This window comes from Pelophylax lessonae, assembly GCF_965119305.1.
Source record: "Pelophylax lessonae genome assembly, chromosome: 6".
Classification (NCBI taxonomy): domain Eukaryota; kingdom Metazoa; phylum Chordata; class Amphibia; order Anura; family Ranidae; genus Pelophylax; species Pelophylax lessonae.
Window position 1 is genome coordinate 202,584,122 of NC_138773.1, and position 20,323 is coordinate 202,604,444.

Here is a 20,323-nt window from a genome sequence, read left to right on the forward strand (position 1 = left end):
CATTCCAAGGAATTTGCTTTGCATACCTTGGATGTGGTTCGTGCGATTCGGGTGTATCTGGCAGTCCTTTCAGAGGTCAGACTCGCTTTTTGTGGTTAGGAATGGACCAAGGAAAGGGCTGGCCGTTTCTTCGGCTACCATCTCCAGGTGGGTCAGACAGACGGTGACTCAGTCCTATTCCATTAAAGGTCAAGTTCCACCTTTCACAGCACATTTTTACTCGGGCGCTGAGTGCTTCTTGGGCCTTCTGTCATCAAGCATTAATATTGTAAGTTTGCATGGCAGCCACTTGCATACCTTCACAAAATTCTATAAGGTAGATACTTTGGCATTAGCCTTGGGTTATTTTCCCCACCCCTCATTTTCCTTTTGGCACTGCTTTTGGATGTCCCAGTAGTATTGATTTATGGAGCGCTGTGTCTGTCGAATGAAAGCGAAAATGGGATTTTTGTACTTGCCATAAAATCAATTTCTCTGAGTTCATCGACAGACACAGCCCCCACCCCTCTGGAGTTCTGATACTTCTAATACTGCTCGCTACTAAACTGATTACCTAGAGCAGAGAGGGGTGATGTATACCAAGTTAAGGACGGCCCATGGGCGTAGCAGGTTTTTTTTTTGTTTTGCCTAGTCCTACTCCTGGAGGAGGCAATCTAACCCAGTAGTTATGATTTATGGAGAGCTGTCTGTCGAACTCCAAGAAATGGATTTTACATGAAGTACAAAAATCCCATTATTTTTACTTGTTGGAGACGTTTTATTTTTACACATTATCTAATTTGTTGTAATGTGCATTTATTCAGATGTATATGTATTTAATTATCTTATCCGGCATTGTTAATTGACACATGCTTTTTTATTTTTTACACTCCTATTTTTTTATGTATGTTTAAGCTTAGCATATTATTTTTCAGGGATTCTGATCGATCATTGGATATATTTGATGAAAAACTACATCCTTTAACAGTAAGTTCTTGCTGCTTTGGCTGTTGTTTTTTTTTTTTTTTTTTTTTTTAATTGAGTGAAGCAGAATTCTGAAAGTCTTAATAAAATGTGTTTAGTTTAAGAGGAATTCTAGGCTCCTTCAGAAAATACACTTGCCTGTCCAGGGATCCCACAATGTCCTCACCCGAACTGATTCTTCAGTTGGCTTTGGGTGCATGTGCCGGCATCTCTAGGAAGGGAAACGGGAAGCGAAGCCAGCCTGTTTTCTTCTGCGCATGCGTGAGTCGCACTGCGCCTTGTGAATGGTCCCGTAGTATTCTGGGACCTGTGATGTCTGACTGGGGGGGGGTCAAAAAAGGGGAGCGTCCACTTTTGGATGGCTCTCCACTTTAGTTTTGTTAATAGGTAGTCCTCACAGTCACTAATTAATAACCTTTTGTTGTTTGATGCCTGAGTCCAGTAGCTTATATTTTAAAGTATAACTTAACCCTCTCCTTATTTGAGTGAGGAAGGATTAGAACACCTGCCAAGTTTTTCTTATTGCTGTCTTTGCCCCTGTTAGGGAAATGAATCTGCTCTAATTTTCCCAGTGGTCGTTAATCTTAGTGGCCGTAAAGGGAATCCCAAATTTGGGTTGTCACCAGAAGAGTAAAGGGGAAATCTTGCAGTGGAGACACTAGTTCTGGTGACCTTAGTGACAACAACCAGGAATGCCCTCACTTCTCATTTCCGATTTTGGCTATGGGACAAAGTGAAGGAAAATCTCCCAAATGGGGAAACCCCCCCCCCCCCCCCCAAAAAAAAAAATTTTGGGTGGACATCCGCACATCAAGAGGAAATATATTCCATTGGGGACAGTAGTTCTGGTGAGCTTGGTGGCACACTGGAATTTCCTAATTTTAGAGGGATATTCTGTCACTTTTGTTCTGGCTATGTAACAGGAAGTGAAGGGAATTCTCCCGAATGGGACACAGAAAAATGACACAAAAAAATGAAACGGGTTATAACCCTCCCTTTACTCTATCCGAAATGGAAAGAAAACATTTGCCTTCAGTTACACTTTAATAGAACCATGTAACACATAATAAATATGTATATACAGTATATATGTGTGTGTGTGTGTGTGTGTGTGTGTGTGTATATAATATAATATGTAATATTTTTTTTTACAGAAAACAATGCCAAAACTAAATCCCACACTTTGATCAGTGTTGGGGGGGGAAAAAAATCTGTCACCGTAGATTAAATATATTTTTTATTTTATAATTTGACCTGTTTAAATGGCACTACATAATTCTAGTACAAAGCATTGAAAAGCTGTTTCCAATTTGGCCCCCCCCCCTCCCCCTTTTTTTTTCTTTCCTTTTTTATTAGGAAGCCATGAAAAATTTTAGTGAGCAAAGCCAATAAAAAAATAAGAAAAATGAAAATATTGGTGTATAAAATTATGTAAACAAAATAAAAAAAGCAATAAAGACCAGGAAAATAACGAGAAGGGGGAAGGATGAGTTGGGGCTCTAAGGTAAAATAAGGGCTAAATGGGAACACATTTTCTTTTTAAAAACCTCGCTAGGTTTTTTTCATATGCAAACTCCTCCCCTTGATCTGCAGATTAATAAAATGTTTGTTTGTACCTCACATCTGAACATGTATAGAAACTGTGGCAGAAGGTCTGCTCTTTGACTAAAGCATTGGTTTCTTCAGTGTTGGATCGGGGTTGCCATCATCCCTTTTAATAGAAATGTTATAGTAAACCTCATTTTGGGACTTATACATGGCAACCAATGCTTCAAACCATGCATTAATATAAAATCAAAATTTTTATTAGAAAAAGGAAAACTCTTAAAGACCTCACATGAGGCTTAAGCCCCTTTCACACAGGGAGTCCGTCAGACGGACTCAGTTTTTCTCAGCGGGGGATCGATCCGCCGAGCAGGCGGATGGCAGCTCTGTCTCCGCACTGTGTGTGGAGACACAGCTGTCAGGTCCTGCTGTTCTCTATGGGGTAATTGGATGGGAACGGACCGTCTGTCCGTTCTCATCCGATCTCTCCTATTCCTATTTTCTGGCTGTCCACCAGTGAGGGATTGAATGAAGTTTTGTAAACCCCCCCCCCCCTCTAAAGTTTTTCGTTGGTCACTGTGGGTCTTCCAAACTTCTTGGTCTTGGGCATCTACCTGGCTGGGATCCGTGCACTAGCGCTGCAGGACCATCAGGGTATCCTGCCTGCGTGTCCGCGACACGGCGGGCGGCCCTCTTTTTAAGGGGACTATTTCCTATTATGCTGGCTTCCTACAGGGGGGCTTGCAAGGCGACCACCACCCCCCCCCCCATGTTTTTTTGCAGGGTCCAGTAGATGGTCCATTCATGGGCCCTTGGTTGGCATCCCCTTTGGGGGATGGCAGTCAGCGGCCCTCCCCTGATTGTTTCTGGGTGAGCTTAGTATATAGTGCCCCCCGCCCTCCCCTGCCTTTTCTGTCTCGTCAGATCCTGATTCGGTTTCGGCCACCGCGGACAAGAGTCACTCTACTAGGTCTGAATCCACACACGGAGTGCTCAGATAGTGGGGATGATTCCTCTGCTCCTCTAGCGCGCATAAAAGATGCTGGTGGATGCCTTGATTGTGTCAGTGCGTGAAACTTTTAAAATGAAGGATGCAGCTGATGCTGCGTCGGAGGCGCCAGTCATTTTTTGGCACCCACGGGCCCTTCAAAGCAGCGAGGGTGTTCCTCTTTCCCGCTTACTTTGACAACATTGTCACAAAACAGTGGGTTGTCCAAAATGCACTCTTGTGGTACCTAAACGTTTTGCTATGCGGTATCCTTATGAGTATTCCCTGCTTAAAGTGGTCGGTCCCACCGGTAGTGGACTTGCCGGTTTCCAGGTTAGATAAAGCTACCTTAATTCCCGTTGATGAGTCCCCGGCCTTTAAAGATCCAGCTGATAGGAGGGTAGAGGCTCTAGCCCGTCATATGTTCACTGTGACTGTTTCGGCTCTTAGGCAGGTATTTGCTATTGCCCTGGTGTCGCAAATTCTGACCGAGTAGGCTAAAATTTTACCCCGGGACCTGGAGGGGAAACCAACCGCCCCTGACCCCATCCCCCCCCCCCCCCGCCATTGCGGAGCTAGGGAACCAACTGGTACAGGGGCTACAGTTTATCTGTGATGCCCCTTTGGATGCGGCTCCCTTTTATTCTAGGCTGTCTGGATCAGCAGTGGTCCTTCAGCGTATTATCTGGCTTAAATGCTGGTCTGTGCACCAGACTTCTAAGAAGGCCTTATCTGATCTCCCCCTTGTAGGGGATCACCTGTTTGGAGTTTCCTTGGATGACATCAGTAAGAGTCTCACAGAAAGAAAGGGTACTCTTCTTCTGCAGGCTACCAAGGGCAAGGAGCCCCGTCGTAGACATGGACCATTCTCCTCGGCTCGTAAGAGGGCTTTTCGTCCCTTAAGGTCTCAAGATAAGGGATCAAAGCCCTTCAGTGCCTCCACCAGAGGTTCCAAGAGGACCTGGTCTGGCAAGCCACGAGTGGGATCTTCCATACCTGCAGACAAGGCTTCCTCTGCACTAAGGGGTGCCCTCACTTTTATCTGGGGTGGGGGGACATCTTTGCTGGTTTCCGGATCCGTGGACCTCCCTAGTACAGGACAAGTGGGTCCACGAAGTCAAACGGTCCGACTACCAGATGGAGTTTCGGTCTTATCCTCCGAAAAAAGGTTCTAACCTTTCTACCTGCACTTGTCTCCAGATAGCTTACGGTGTCTCTTTGAGGCAGTGCAAGACTTGTTCAAAGGGTGATGGTTCTGACTTAGGAACGTTTTCAGGGGCTTTACTCAGACCTTTACAGTTCCCAGGAAGGAAGGCAGGCAGGGTATGCCTGCCTTCGGACCTCAAGGTGCTACACTTCTTTGTACGGGTACAGACGTTCCGAATGAAGTCCATTCGCATGGTCGTGGCGTCCCTACATCAAGGGGATTCCTCGCTTCTATCAACATCAAGGACGCCTACCTTCACATTGCAATATGTGCCAGTCATCAGTGCTTCCTCTGCTTTGCTGTGGTTGAGGAGCATTATCAGTTTGTGGCATTACCTCTTCAATGCTCCTCGGGTCATCACCAGTGTTGGCCCCGGTGCTAGCATTGTGTCAGCAGGGGATCACGGTACTGGGGTACTTGGACAATCTTCTGTGAGCGGAGCCTCCAACTGCCCCGATGGGACAACTTGGAGATTACTCTGCGTACTCTGAGGGAGTTCTGTGGGATTCTGAACCTTCAGAAGTCTGCTCTGATTCCGTCCACAAATTTGGACTATCTGGGTCTGACTCTGGACTCAGCCATAGTGTTTCTTCCTCTGGAAAAATCTAGATATTGCAGGAAGCAGTTCAGCTTCTGTTAAGCAGACGGTCATCCCTCCTGGTTTGCATGCCGGTGCTGGGCCTGATGGTGTCTACCTTCGAGTCCTTTCCATTTGCACAGTTCCACATGAGATCTCTGCAAAAAGAGAGATTCTGGTGAAATGGGACAATAATCCACAGACTCTAGAGATGGCTTAGTTGTCCATCTGTACTGGACGGTTATCACAACAGATGCCAGGGAGGCGTCTTTGGCACAGATTGTGCTCAGGGGCTCTGGACTCTGATTATTGTACTGGAACTCCGGCCATTTAGACTTTGTCTGGATCATTGGATAATTCATCTTCAGGGGTGTCTGGTACAAATTCAATCGGACAATGCTGCGGCCGTGGGCTGTCAATTACCAAGGGGTGCAAAAAGTGTCCTTGCGGCTTGGGAAATAGCCAGCATTCTAAGGTGGGCAGACCGATTTCGTTCCAGCCCTCTCTGCTGTACACATTTCAAGGAAGGTGTACAGAGGTTTGTGGCATGGTCTTGGGATCCTCTGGCTGCCGCCACAGACTAATTCTAGTGGCTCCAGACTGGCCTCGCCGGTCTTGGTATGCTGATCTGGTACGGCTGGTCGCCGATGCTCCTTGGAGACTTCCTCTCAGGGTAGGTCTGCTGTCCCAAGGGCAAATATTCCATCCTGCTTTACAATTGCTGGCTTTAACGGCTTGGCTGTTGAAAGCCAGGTGCTGAAGGATAGAGGTTTGTCTGAATTGGTGATTCCTACGCTGTTAAAGACTAGAAAATCTAACCCTAGGAAGATCTACCAACGTACATTGCGTCGTGCGAGTCTCTTGGGTTTCCCCCTTTTCCTCCCAATGAGGGGTTGAGCAGCGCTTAGCCTTTGGTACCATTAAGGGCCAGGTTTCGGCTTTGGCTGTTTTCTCTAAACCTCCATTGGCCACACTTTCCTTGGTGTGTGCGTTTATCCAGGGAGTTCGACACTTGGCCCTTCCAGTGCGTTCTCCATAGCTGCTGTGGGACCTCAATTTGGTTGTCAGTTCTCCAGAAACCTCCCTTCAAAAATAGGGAGCAAAAGGTTTCCCTGCTTACGTTGTTCTAGAAGGTGGCCTTTTTTGGTGGCTATTACTGCTGCGCGTAGGGTGTCGGAGCTTGCGGCATTGTCTTGTCGTCCTTACTTGGTGGTTCAGAGATAAGGTGGTTCTTTGTCCCTGTCTGTCGTCCCTTCCAAAGATCGTCTCTGATTTTCAATTTGAATGAAGACATTGTGTTGCCTTTCCTATGTCCCAGGCCTAAACATCCTAAGAAAATTGCCTTGCATTGACTGAATGTGATTCGGGCAGTCGGAGTGTACCTGGAGCTACGGGCAATTGCGGTTTACTTGGTAGCTACGGAGTCCTTAAGGAAGTCAGACTCACTATTTGTACTCACGGATGGACCTCGGAAAGTGTTGGCTGCTGAGATTCCTCCTTTCCCTGTTTAGGCGTTGGCTGCTCAGATTCCTCCTTTCCTTGTTTAAGCGCACTCTACTCGGGCGCTTAGTGCCTCCTGGGCCTTCGGTCATCAGGCATAAGTGCTGCAGGTTTTCAAGGCTGCCACCTGGTCGTTTGTGCACACTTTCACAAAGTTTTATAAGCTGGCTGTGTTGGCATCTGCGGATGCTTCTTTTGGCCGCAAGGTTTTGCAGGCTGCTGTTTAGAGGACCTGGTCCTCCTTTGAGGGTGGATTTTTATTTATTTATTTTTTTCAGGTGAGCTCCATGTTACCTGGTTTGCTATGGTTTAGCCTTTGGGATTTTTTTTGCTTTTCCCACCCTTCATGTTTGACACTGCTTTGGAACGTCCCAATAGTCAAGAGAGGAAGCTGTCCGTCAATGAACAAAAGTGAAAATGGGATTTTTGACTTACCGTAAATTCCATTTATCTGATATTCATTGACGGACACAGCACCCACCCCTCCGTGGAGTTTTGTTACAAGCAGTGTCAGAAGAAAGCCGAGTGCCTATAGCAGAGAGTGGGAGTATACCCCCTGGGACTGCCCCATAGGCGTAGTCAAGCTTTTTCCTGCCTTGTGTCTTACTCCTGTAGGGGGCAGTATAACCCAATGATCAAGAAGATAAGGAGCTGTGTCCATCAATGAACATTAGAGAAATGGATTTTACGGTAAGTCAAAAATCCCAATATTTCCCACTTGCACGTGTTTGGACATTCTTTTCCACAAGTGTTGCTTGGTTTTCCCCATGTAAAAGGAGCCACACTTGCATTGCAACAAGTAAACCAGTCCCCTTTTGTTGCAGTTTATAAAATTTTCAGGTTTTGAAAATTTCTCCATTTGGCAATGAATACCTTTTTGTTTTATACATAGGGAAAAGTGCCCAGGTCCCGACATGGCTCTTTCCTTTTTATCCCCTTTTTATATCCACTTTGTGTTATCCACTTTGTGTTTTAAACGATCTTTAATTGAGGTTGCCCTTTTTATACCTTTTCGATAGAGTTGCGGTAACAAGTTTTCTAATTATTGGATCATCGGTTAAAATTTACCAACTTTTTGTGATTTTCCAATTATCTTGATCATCTGAGAAAAGAGTCTAGTTACATTTTCTACATTCGTCTGCTTTTTTTTTTTTGACCGCAATGGCTGTAAGGCCCCGTTCACATACAAGCGACGCTACTTCCCGGGGCGACCTCGGTGCGAGCAGCGCGCTGCGACCTCGGAGCGTCCGGCACGGACTTCATAACATTGAAGTCTATGACGGTCGCTCCGGGTCGCCCCAAAGAAGCTCTGGACCCTTTTTCTAAGTCGGAGCGACTTGTGTCGCCTTAGTGTGAACGGGCACTAATAGCTGATCTATTTACACAACAACCACCGTCAGTGCACAGGGTATACTACACAGTTCCTGTGCACTTCGAAGTCCACAAAAAGTTATGGATCATATTTTACTTGAGCTGCTTGTTTCTAAAGCTCAGACCTCTTCTGTATAAACAGATGAATAAGAACATTAAATTATCGTAATCTTATAGGTTTTATTGGCTATGAGCACAAACCACAGGTATCATTTGTAAGGCCTCTTTCACACTGATGAACCAATTGGGTCCGCTTGTCAGTTTTTCAGGCTAATTGGACCTGTCAGCGGACGTGGCCGCTAACATCCGGTCTGCAAAAAACTGACGTATGGGGGATCTGTTCCCCCATCCTTCCCATTGAATTGGATGACAGTCAGATGAAAATGCACAGATGGTCCATTTGCATCTGACAGCCCCATAGAGAACAGTACGCTGTGTCCACTTTGCATCAGTGGAGCAGACACGGACCTGGCATCCCCCTGTTCAGCGGGGATCAGAAAAAAGTGAAAGGGGCCTTAGACATGCCTTTTTAAAACTACAATATAACATATTTTTCCTAATATCAGTTGATTTGCTATTCTGGCATGATGTGGCCTTGTAATAACCAACTATTTGAGAAATTTCTTGCAAGAGGGTTTTTTTTTTTTTTTTTTTTTTTAATCTCTTGCAGTGTCAGACTGTGTAGTTGTGTTATATTAACTAACCATATTCTGTCTAGCAGTACTTCAGTATAGAGGCTTCTGTAAGCTCTTTGTTTGCTGTGTCATGTCCCACATCTCTAGCAACCCCTAGAAAATAGCTTGAAAAAACCTGTGAATCAACTTTACCCTTCAGAGGTTGCCTTTGCAGTGCTGTGTGTACATCTGCCCAGATACAGAGGAATTCCTGATTCTTGGAGGTCAGCCAATTAAAAAAACATGACCCCATTTAAGTAAGGAAATCAGCAATGATGCCTGGAAACAATGATCTAATGTCTGGATACAATGATGTCACTGTAAGTATACTTGTCGTACACAGGCTTAAAAGACCGGACTTCTGAAAGCCAATATTTACGCAGTTTTCCCACCTGCTAACCAGACATTGCTGGAAAGCTGTAATATGAAACAGGAATTGATAAAATATATGATGGTCCCTATGCACAGGTTATTCTTAAATAGGATATTGAGAAGCATGGCATTGGTCACTTAAATGTGTAGCTGTGTAGGTTGTCCTGAGATGGATCTGAAATCTTCTGATATAGCCACTTTTTCTGTAATGTTTTAGGATCAGCCCCTTGCTTTTTTGAATTGCTGTCATATTCTGATTTGAAGCACAAGTATTAATTCCATTGAGTTTACCAGTAGTCCAGTTTTGTTTTTCTACATTCTGCATTACATAATGGCAGTTTTGACTTTTGTGTTTTTTTTTTTCTTCAGCGTGAAGACGTATCAGATGACTACTGTAAACACGACCCGGATCATAAGCACATTTACCGATTTGTACGAACTCTGTTCAGTGCAGCCCAGCTCACAGCTGAGTGTGCAATAGTCACTTTAGTAAGTGTTTAACTACTTTATGTTTATGTACCAGCTAAAAATGAAAGAACTTATACACAGTATAAAAATGTGACTTGCCTCAGACCAGTTCACAGCTGAATACCTGATGTAAATTTCAACATAATCTGGTGACTGGCCTCAGGTGATGCACAGAACTGAAAGTATTCCTCCTAAATAAGTTGTACCTGTTTATCTGCAATTGTATCTTCTCTACATCCATTCAAAGCCCAGCGTTTTTAAAGTTTGAGCATTCAAAAATAAGAGGGCAGAGAGCTGAAATTACACTGCAGCAAGGAGAGCTGATTGGAGGGAGGGGACAAACCCCCTTTACACAGGAACAGAGAAGAGGCTGTCAATCGCAGGTTGTGTGCTGGAAGTCCCTCTCCTGTCACTTTTCTCGATCGTTCTTCGACGGACTCGGCTCCTTGTCTTCATGACTCATAGCGTTATCCTCCTCCTCCTAGGAATAGGCACTAGGCAGGAAAAAAAACTTAACCACGCCTATGAAGGCTGTCCAGGCATAACCCCTCAGGCACTATCATCAAACAGTTTGTTATGCCTAGTGTTAGGAAAAGGACCTTTGGTCTTAGCTGTAACAGGGAGGTTTTTTTTTTTTTTTTTTTTTACTAGTTCGTGAGGACCAAGATCCAAAATAACTACAAGCACAGGGATATGGTGGTACTTCAACCTAATCAATCATTCCTTCCTAAGAGGGTTTCTGATCTTCATCTGTATGAAGACATTGTGTTGCCTTCCCTTTGCCCTAAGCCTCAGCATCCTGAGGAGTATGCTTTTCATTCTTTGGATGTGGTTCGGGCGATCAGGGTGTCTTTAGAGACCACTGTGTCCTTTTAGAAAATCAGACACTTTTCTCTTACGTCCTCTGACACTCGCAGCCTGTCCAGTTAGCCTTCACGAGTGGATTATGCACCTCTCTGCAGGAATAGGCTAGGCAATGAAAAGGTTAACAAACAAAAGCTTTTACACATAACACACCTCTAGGTGGCAGTTCCTCAGCCATTACCCATCAGCCACTAGGAGCTGCTCTTCAGTTTTATGCTGCCTAGTGTAGGAGTAGGTCATAGGTTTACCTGCTGGGACCTATGTCTCAGTTTTTTTTCTCTTTTTTTCTTTGCAAAAAGTTTTTCCTTTTTATTTCTTTCCTCACTCACTATCGCTAGTTATTCAGAAGGATCTCTGGAGGACTACAAGCAACAGCAGAGCTGGGCCTTGAACTGGATAATGAACCTTATAGAGTCCCAGCCTGCCAACGAGTGTTGCATTGGTACGCCCAGGCCTCGCAACGACAGTGCCCCTGAGGACGGGGATGAGCCTGCGGAGAACCCATCTTCGCTGGGATGTCTCAACTCCGGGAACGCCCTGTGTTGCTAACAACCCTTTGTGGCTGCCGGCACCCCCACTCAGGGTGGGAGGTGTTCCGTGTCGGAGCGGAGCCCGCACTCCGTGGAATGGTGAGTGATACTGTCCCCGGGACAGTTAAAAGGGGGGGGCTGTTGTGGGCCCACTCCTAGGGGAAGGCAGAAAAAACGTGGTCTCTGTAGTATCCCCCCCTCCCTGGCCGTTTTTGGCAGCCCCTACTGCCTTGCTTCCGCTGGGGGTGCTGTGCACACTGCCTAGATGGGGGGTGTGGGGGCTTGTTGTATGCCTGGGGGTGCCTCTGAGGTGTCCCCTGCGGTGGCCAGGTCCCTGGGTTTGTGCTAATTTGGCGGCGTTCGATCAGCATCCATTTTGGGTGAGGGCAGGCTATCTGGCCTCATTGTATGGGCAGCAGCCATTTTCTCACTGTGGGCGCCATCTTTGTTGAGGACTGCTGCCTAGTAAGGACGGCGGGCATTTTTGTGAGTGCTTCCTCCCATTTTACTTTCAATCAGCATTCATTGTATTGTGGCTCAGGGCATAAATTGGCCTCTAGTGCGGGCGGTCGCTTCTCCCTTCACTGCAGCAGCGTGTGTGAGGTGTTAGTGTTTACTGTGGGGCTGTCTTGGCTGGTTTTTTTTTTTCAGGTTTTTTTCCTGCAAAACGGTTCTTTCTCTGTTGCCTTAGCAGTTTTAAAGGGGTGTGCAATGCTGGAACCGCCCATTTTTAAAGGGCCAGTGTCCCAATTTTTTTTAATGCAAATTGGGAGTCCCAGGGTGGCAAATTTCCCACAGACCTGGTTGGTGCTTCAGGAACTCCTGAATCCTCTTCCATGGCCTCCTTATCTGCTGCACTGGCGCCCTTGGCGTGCAGGATGGTCTGCTGCTGTCTGAACGCACTACTTCAAAAACGGCCGATGCCCTCTCAGTTTTTCTGACTCGGAGCCTGATTTGATTGCCACGGACAATGTTCCCCCTGAGGGGTTCCAGTCCTCACATTCTGACGGGATGGAGGAGGGGCGCCTTGGTGGTGCAGGCGGTCTCTCTTGACTGCCCTTGACTTGGTGAATCACATGGCCCAGGCCGGGATGTACCTTTATGATGCGGCCTTGGAGCGAGACTCCTCTGATCGCACGGTTCCTGCGGGTGAGGTCGCAATCCGCCGCTTTTTTGTGGCTAAATGTTGGTCGGCTGACTGCGCTTCCTGAGAGTTTGTGTCTGATGTCCCTTTTCTGGGTATTCAGCTTCTTTGAGAATGCCTTAGATGCGTTGCTCAAAGGTCTTACGGTTGGTGTGGGTACCCTTTTGCCCCACATCTCTAAAGGTGAAATCTCCCCGTGCCAGGCGGGGTCCTTCCTTCACTTCGTGGGTCCCTTCGTGCCTCAGCAGCACAGAAAGGAAGTACATTCTTCAAGGCCCCTTTTCGGGGGTGGGGGGGGCTATCTGCGTTACTTTTCGGGAACCCTGGTTGTCCCGAATTCAGGACGGGTGGGTTCATGAACTTCTTCATTCAGGGTGTAAGATCGAGTTTCATTCTTGCCCCGCAGACAGGTTTACTTCCTTCAAATCTCCATCTGTTTCCCGATCGGTTACATGATATCAAGGAAGGCGGTGCGAGAGCTTCTTGCCCTAGGAGTCTTTGTGCCAGTCCCTCAGTGGGACATGTTTCGCGGGTTATTTTCCAACCTGTTCACGGTTCCCAGGTAAGAGGGAAGCGTGCGTCCGTTTCTGGACCTCAAGTCTCTGGACCGCTTAGTGCGGGTGCAGAAGTTCCGGATGGCATCCATCCGGTCGGTGGGGGCATCGTTGAGTCCAGGGGGCTTCTGGTCTCCATCCGCCAAAGGGATGCGTGTCTGCACATCCCTATCTACGGAGGTTATCAGCGGTGTCTCCGCTTTGCAGTGGTAGAGGAGCATTTTCTATTGTGGCATTACCCTTTGGTCTCGCTTCGGCTCCCAGGGTGAACGCCAAGGTTTTGGCTCCGGTGCTGACTTTGCTGTACGTGAAGGATTACGGTCCTCGGTTTTCTGGACGACCTTCTGTTGTGGGCAGGCTCGTGTGCTGCTCTGTCAAGCAATCTACAGGTCGCGTTTTCAGACGCTCCAGGAGTTCGGGCGGACCATCAACTTTCGGGGGTCGGCACTGACCCCGTCGGTTTGTCTCGGTTGTCTGGGGATGGTCCTGGACTCCACTCGCACAAGGTTTTTTCTCCCAGGGAAGAAAAAAATTCCAACACTGCGGAGCGAGCTTAGGTCCTTCAGGGACAACTATTTCTCTCTTCTCTACGGGCCTCTAGGCGGTCCCTGGGTCTGCTGGTTTCGGCTTTCAAAGCCATTCTGTTTGCTCAGTTCCCAACGAGATCTCTGTCAGCAGAGGTTCTTGCCTGGTGGGACAAAATCCTCAGCCTTTGGACAAGAGGATATCTTCGGGCCCCCTCACAAGGGTGTACTTTTTGGGGTGGTTCCTGTCACCCGCTCTGGCGCAAGGCAAATCTTTTCTGCCTGTGCTGTGGACAGTGATTACCACAGATGCCAGCCTCTCGGGCTGGGGTGCAGTTCTGGGCATGCTTTGTGCCCAGGGGACGTGTTTGACGGAGGGATCCTCCTTGCCGATACCGTCTTGGCGCTTCACCAATCAAGTTCTGCTTGTTCCCTTGGACGACTCGGATTCAGGGTCGCCCGGTTCGTTTTTTTACTCGGACAACGCCACGGCGGTGGCTTACATCATTCACCAAAGTGGGCACCGAGGGGGCCCGGGCAGTGGCCTGGGTCCTGTTTTTGGGCCGGGTTGCACTTTCCAGCTTTTCGGCTGTTCAGGTTTCAGGAGTGGAGCACTGGCAGGCAGACTGTCTTCGTCGCCAGTCCGTGGACTAGGGGGAATGGTCCCTGCATCCGGGGGTGTTTCGCCTCCTGTGTTCCTGGTGGTTGGAGGTGGGAAGGTTCTTTGCCAGAACCCGCAGTCCTCTGGCAGTCGCCATGGACGCGTTGGTGGTGCCCTGTCGCCAGTATCGGCCTTCCCTCCGATTTCTACTGCTGTCCAGGTTACAAGTATCTCGGGTGGTCCCAACCTGGCCTTGTCAGTCTTGATACGCAGACCTTGGGCGGATGGTTGTCGAGCCGCCCTGGCAGCTTCTGCTGTGAGACGTTCTACTGTCTCCAGGGCCATTATTCCATCCTGTTGTACAGTCTCTGGCTTTGACGGCATGGCTGTTGGAAGCCAAGTTTCGAGAGGATAGGGTCTCTCCGATGCTACTGTTCAGGCCTTCCCAAAGGCTCAGACAGCTCACTCCAGGAGTATTTACCTTTGTACCTGGAGGGCGTTTATTGCCTGGTGTGTGTTGCAAGAGTTTCATCTACGCTCCTTTTCGGTAGCGAGGGTTTTGGCCTTGCAGGAAGGCATGGATCAGCTCTGGGCACGGTCGTAGGTCAGTTGCCGGCCTTTACCATATTTCTTCTAGCGTCCCTTGATGACTAATTCCTGAATTCGCACCTTTACTCAAGGGGTGCGTCATCTGGCTCCCCCCGCGGAAGGCTCCAGCCCTGCCTGTGTTGTCCCAGAAAGTTGCCTTTCTGGTGGCTTTCACCTCTGTTCGCAGAGTGTAGGTGTGGCGGCTTGGTCTTGCCGGTCGCCTTCTTTGGTAATTTCTAGGGATAATGTGGTCCTGCGACCCACTGTCTCTTCTTCCTGCGGTGGTGTCTGCTTTCCACCTCATTGTTTCTTCCGTCGCTTCCGCCTTGGGCGAAGCCCAAGCGTCCCAAGGACTTTGTCCTGTGTCTTGAATGTGGTCCGGGCACTCAGGTTTTTTTGCCTGTCTGCCACGGAGTCTTTTGGTAAGTTTTATTCCCTGTTTGTCCTTTTGAGGGCCCTCGGAAGAGTTCGGCTGCGTCCGCTGCAGCTTCTTTCCAGTTTGGTTCGGGCGGACTTTGGTTTTGGGCCTATTCACTATAGGCTCCGGTGCCTCCTTTTCCTTTGAGGGCACATTCTATTAGAGCCATCATTGCCTCTTGGACTTTCTGCCATCAGGCTTCATGTGGCTAAGGTGTGCATAGCGGCGACGTGGTCGTCTGTGTGCACTTTCACAAAATTCTACCGACTTGATGTACTGGCATCCTGGGATGCTTTCTTTGGCTGCAAAGATTTGTGCGTGGCGGTTTTTACAGAGAGACGTGTTCTGTCTCTTCTTGGGGTGTATTTGTCCAGGGTTGGCTCCTGTTGAGCTTTTGTTGCCCTGTTGGTTGTTTTTTTTTATTTATTTTTTTTTTACTCTGGCTTGGTTGCACGTTGCCTATTCTTTGGTTGCGTCTTCCCACCCCTCACACCTGCACTGCTTTGGGACATCCCACTCGTGAAGGCTAACTGAACAGGCTGCGACTGTCAAGAGGCCTCATGATCTTTGAACATCTGGATATTCTGCAACATCCGGACCCAGGGACAAAGATCACATGGCCTGTTTACAAACACCTTATTGCTGTCCTATAATATAGACAGCACCTGGCTCTGGTGAGTTTTGAATTTTTCTTGTTGGTGGACACAGCAACACTTGTGAACCCTGTTTTTCATCATTTGCACCGGGATATATTTATAAACTTTGCAATATCCTTGGAATGAGTGGGGTATTGTCAAGAGGAAGATGACACTAGACCCAACAATGCAGACAAGTTGAAGGCCACTATGAAAGCAACTTGGGCTTCCATAACACCATAGCAGTGCCACAGGCTGATCGCCTCCATGCCACGCTGCATTGATGCAGTAATTCATGCAAAAGGAGCCCTGACCAACAATGGAGTGCCTACTATGCTGTATGTTGCCATACTTTTCAGTAAGCCAACATTTCTGTATTAAAAATTATTTTTCTCTTTCGTTCATTGACGGACACAGCTCCTGATATTCATAACCATTAGATTATACTGCCCCCTACAGGAGTAGGACATTAGGAAGAAAATAATTCTGGCTACACCCATGGCAGTCCCAGGGGGGATACTCCCTCTCTGCTATAGCCACTTAGGTCCTTACTCCTGACTAGGCAGAAAAAATCAATTTCCTTGCTGGGATCATTGGTCCTGGCAAAATTGTTTAGATCGTAATTTGTTTCCTCCTGGATTTTTTCCTGTGAGATCTACAATCAACTGCTGGATTGGTTGACGGGCTGGATAATCTAGATCCAGTGGTCACCCCAGTCTGGCCAGCAAGTGTGTGCAGACCTCAACATTAGGCCAGCCGCGACATAGCCCCACTGGGCAGGGGCTGGCCTGTGAGTTATACGCCTCGCGAGGTCACATACAACCAGGTCTCGGCCAGAGTCGCATCGTTCCTCCTGGCTGACAGCCCCCCCCTGATTTTGATGGAGTGGGGTTTTGTCTGGAGTGGTGCCCGCCTGGTTTTTGATACAGTGAGTAGCTGTCCCCTCCTTTTCTCCCTGGAGGGTTTTTGGGTCAGACCTCCAGGTTCCCCTCCTTCCTGCAGGACCCCCCCCCCAAGCCAAGTCCCTCATCCTGATCCCAACCTCCCGCCCCCCCCTCAACCTGGGGCTGTTTCGTGGTCTGGCCACTTGCCTGGGATGTAGGCAGGGCGCTAATGGTGATGGGGGGGCCCGGGGTGCGCTGCCGCCGACTGGACAATCGACAGCGGGGGGGGGGGTGGTTTGTACCTGGTGGGGGCTCATGCCAGGGCCCCCATCCTGCCTGGATCTGTCCTTGAGGCCTGTTCTCCCTCTTGGGTCCTTGTAAGGCTCGTGGTGCTTGTTGTAGGCTGGCGGTTTTTATACTCAGCAGCCATTTTGTTGTGGTTTGCCATTGGAAATAGCAGCGGCCATGACAGTGGAGCCCAGTGTTCAATGATTTCCACGGTGGGAGCCCCTCCTCATCCCCTGATACTCACTCCTGGATCATTTTACTTCCTGATCACCGCATGTGTAGTGAAGATTCTCCTGGTGGCTGCAGGTGCCGGTTTCTGCTGGGTGGTGAGTCTGGTGGGGTCCTCTCCCTCTCTGCTGAGGATCAGTTGGTACTTTGTGCCTTTTGACCGGGTGGTGCTGCCAGTGCAGTGGGGTTGGCCCTTGGTGTTTTACACTTTTTGTGGGGTCCCTCTCGGGACTCATGGTGTCTTTAAAGCACATTTCCCCACCTGATCCCCTCTATGAGGCTGCGGGGCCCTCAAGGTCGCAACCATCCATCCATTCACTGATGGCGGTCCTGGAGTGTCCCAGATGGAGGTGGCTTGCAAGCTAGCAAACAGCGCCCCCCCTGCCTCATCTGTCTCATCACACCCTGAATCTGATTTGGCCGCTGCGGACATGGGTCACTCTTCTGGATCTGCAACCACATGCCTGAAATCCTCTAATAGTGAGGTTGATTCCTCTACGTCTGTGACGGCGCACAAAAAGACGCTAGTGGAAGCACTGATTGTATCTGTGCATGAGACAATGAAGATGGAGGACGCAGCTGAAGCTGCGACAGAGGCACATGTGCGCTTTGGCACTCAAAAGCCATTCAAAGCAGCAAAGGTGTTTCCTTTCCCTGCCTATTTTGACAGAATTGTCGCTACAGAGTGGGGACGACCAAAGCGTCCCTGTGGGGTCCCTAAGCGCTTTACTAGGCAACCCTATGAAGAGTCCCTTCTTAAGAAGTGGACTGTGCCACTGGTGGTGGACCCTCTGGTTTCCAGATTAAAGCGGTAGTATCCCGCTTTTTGACACTTTTACCTACAGGTAAGCCTATAATAAGGCTTACCTGTAGGTACAAATAATATGCCGGTTTAGGAGATATTTGCAGTGCATGCAGCCGCTCGCGCGAGCGGCGCATGCGCTCTGAAGGTCCGGGGGGACCTTCAATTATGTTTGCCGGGAGCTTGCCAGAAAATCACTCCCGCGCGCATGCGCGGGAGTGACGTCATCGCGGCTCCGGCCAATCACCGCGCCGGAGCCGCCGAACCCGGAAGAGACAGCAAGGGATCATGGCAGCGCCCGCAGCGATGTCCGGGGGTCCGTGTCGGGGCTTCGTTCTAAGGTAAGTTACACATAATGGGCTAGTATGCGATGCATACTAGCTCATTATGCCTTTGTCTTGCAGGTTTTTTTTTTTTTTTTTTTAGGGTTTACAACCGCTTTAAACTAGGCAACCATGATTCGGGTTGAAGCGCCCCGGCCTTTAAGTATCTGGCCGACCGGAGGCTATGGCCCGCACTATGTACACTCTGGCTGGTTCAGCAATGAGACTGGTATTCACCATTGCCCTAGTGTTGCAAACTCTGAGCGAGTAGCCTAGGTTCCTACACTGGGACCTGAAGGGAGAACAGCTCCCACCTGCCTTTGCCGAGCTGGTCCAGGGGCTGCAGTTTATCTGTGATGCCTATTTGGATGCGGCTCCCCTGATGGCTCGCCTCGGTTTTTGGCAGTGGTCCTTCGGCATGTCTTTCTGGCTCAAGTGCTGGTCGCCTGTTTGGAGCCACCCTGGATAACATTAACGGTCTCGGGGGGGGGGGGGGGCTACTAAGGGCAGGGAACCTTGTTGTAGATGTGGGCCTTCCTTCTCAGCTCATACGTTTTTTTTTTTTTTTGGGGGAGGTTGGGTAGTTTCATCTCTCAGGGTCGACTGACAAGGGCTCGAAGCCTATCGGGGCCTTTTCTTGGGGATCCAAACGAACCTGGTCTGGCAAGGCAAGCCTAGATTGGGCTTCTCCAGAGTGGTGGACAAGGCTCCTTCTGCATGAAGGTACGCCTTCACCTGTATCGGTGGTTGGGGGAAGTCTTTTGCTGGTTTCTGGACCCGTGGACTTCCGGGTGCAATACAAGTGGGTCCACTTAAGTCATTCAGTCCGGCTACGGTTTTTTACCTTCCAAGTTGCGCCTGTCCCTAGACCACTTACAGGGCCTGTTTGGGGACGTACAACACCTGTTCCTTCAAGGTGTGTCCCCAGTTCTGACCGGAACGTTTTCAGGGTTTTTACTTAAACCTGTTCAGTTCCCAGGAAGGAAGGCAGAGTGCGTCCAACCCTGGGCTTCAAGGCTCTAAACTGCTTTGTGCGGGTACAGAAGTTCAGAATGGAGTCCATTCGAACAGTGGTGGCATCCCTGCGTCGGGGGGGATTTCCACAGCTCTATATCAAGGGTGCCTTCACATTCCAATATGTGCCCATCACCAGCGTTTTCTACGCATTGCTGTGGGAGAGGAGCATTATCAGTTTGTGGCGTTTACCCTTTGGTCTTGCATCTACTCCCTGGGTCTTCCCAAAAATGTTAGCCCTGGTGCTAATTTTGCTACACTGATGAGGGATAGCAGTATTAGGCTATTTAGACGATCTCCTTCTGTGAGCAGAGTCTCCCTCAGCTCTGGTGGAGAACCTGGCGATCACAATACGAACTCTGTGGGAGTTTGGCTGGATTCTGAATTTTCACAAGTCTGCTCTGGTTCCATCCACAAAGCTGGACTATCTGGGCCTGACTCTGGACTGGGCCTTATCCAGAGTGCTCCTTCCTCTGGACAAACTCCAGAAATTGCAGGATGCAATTCCCCTTCTGCTGTCCAACAAATGGTCATCCCTCTGGACTTGCATGCGGGTGCTGGGCCTGATGGTGTCTACCTTCAAGGAGGACCCATTTGCACAGTTCCATACAAGGTGCCTGCAAAGGAAATATCTGACCAAATAGGACAAGACTCCGCAGTCTCTGGACAATCAGATCTGGCTGAGGCGGGGCACGAAGGTGTCCCTGATATGGTGGCTTCGTTCTCCGGCTTTTCGGCTGGGAAAATCCTTCCTCCCCTTGTATTGGACAGTGGTCACCACGGATGCCTAGCCGAGGCACCCTCAGCAAGCATTCTGCTCAGGGGATCGGGACGCTGGAAGAGTCCAGACTCCCTATCCTGTATGTATGTCTTGGAACTCTGAGTGATCAGACTGTCTGGATCATCTTCAGTGTTATCCAGTGCGCATTCAAACTGACAATGCCAAGGCAGTGGCTTATGTCAATCACCAAAGGGACACAAGAAGCGTCCTAGCGGCTCTGGAGATAGTCGGCATTCTAAGGTGGGCAAAACTGTTGGTTCCAGCCCTCTCCGCTGTACACATTCCCAGGGTGGAAAAAATGGCAGACGGGATTACCTCAGTCGGCAGGCGTTGGACCCCGGGGAATGGTCCCTTCATCCGTAGGTGTTCCATCAGCTATGTCTCCGGTGGGGCGCCCCTGAGATGGATCTGTTGGCATCTCTGTTCAACGGAAAGGTGCATATTTTTGTGGCTCGATAAAGGGATCCTTTGGCGGATGCC

At 48.9% G+C, this 20,323-nt stretch overlaps 1 protein-coding gene across 3 annotated transcripts in view; it reads left to right on the top strand.

Annotated features, from left to right (window-relative positions):
- Nucleotides 1-20,323, top strand: part of CCNYL1 (cyclin Y like 1) — a 121,449-nt gene that overhangs the window by 74,218 nt on the left and 26,908 nt on the right. For 2 of the 3 annotated variants that reach the window (XM_082262033.1, XM_082262034.1), the window contains 2 exons: nucleotides 915-966; nucleotides 9,567-9,686. In XM_082262033.1, the coding sequence (XP_082118159.1) occupies nucleotides 915-966; nucleotides 9,567-9,686 (172 nt within the window). The remainder of the gene's footprint in view (nucleotides 1-914; nucleotides 967-9,566; nucleotides 9,687-20,323) is intronic. The other variant, XM_082262035.1, reaches the window with a different exon arrangement.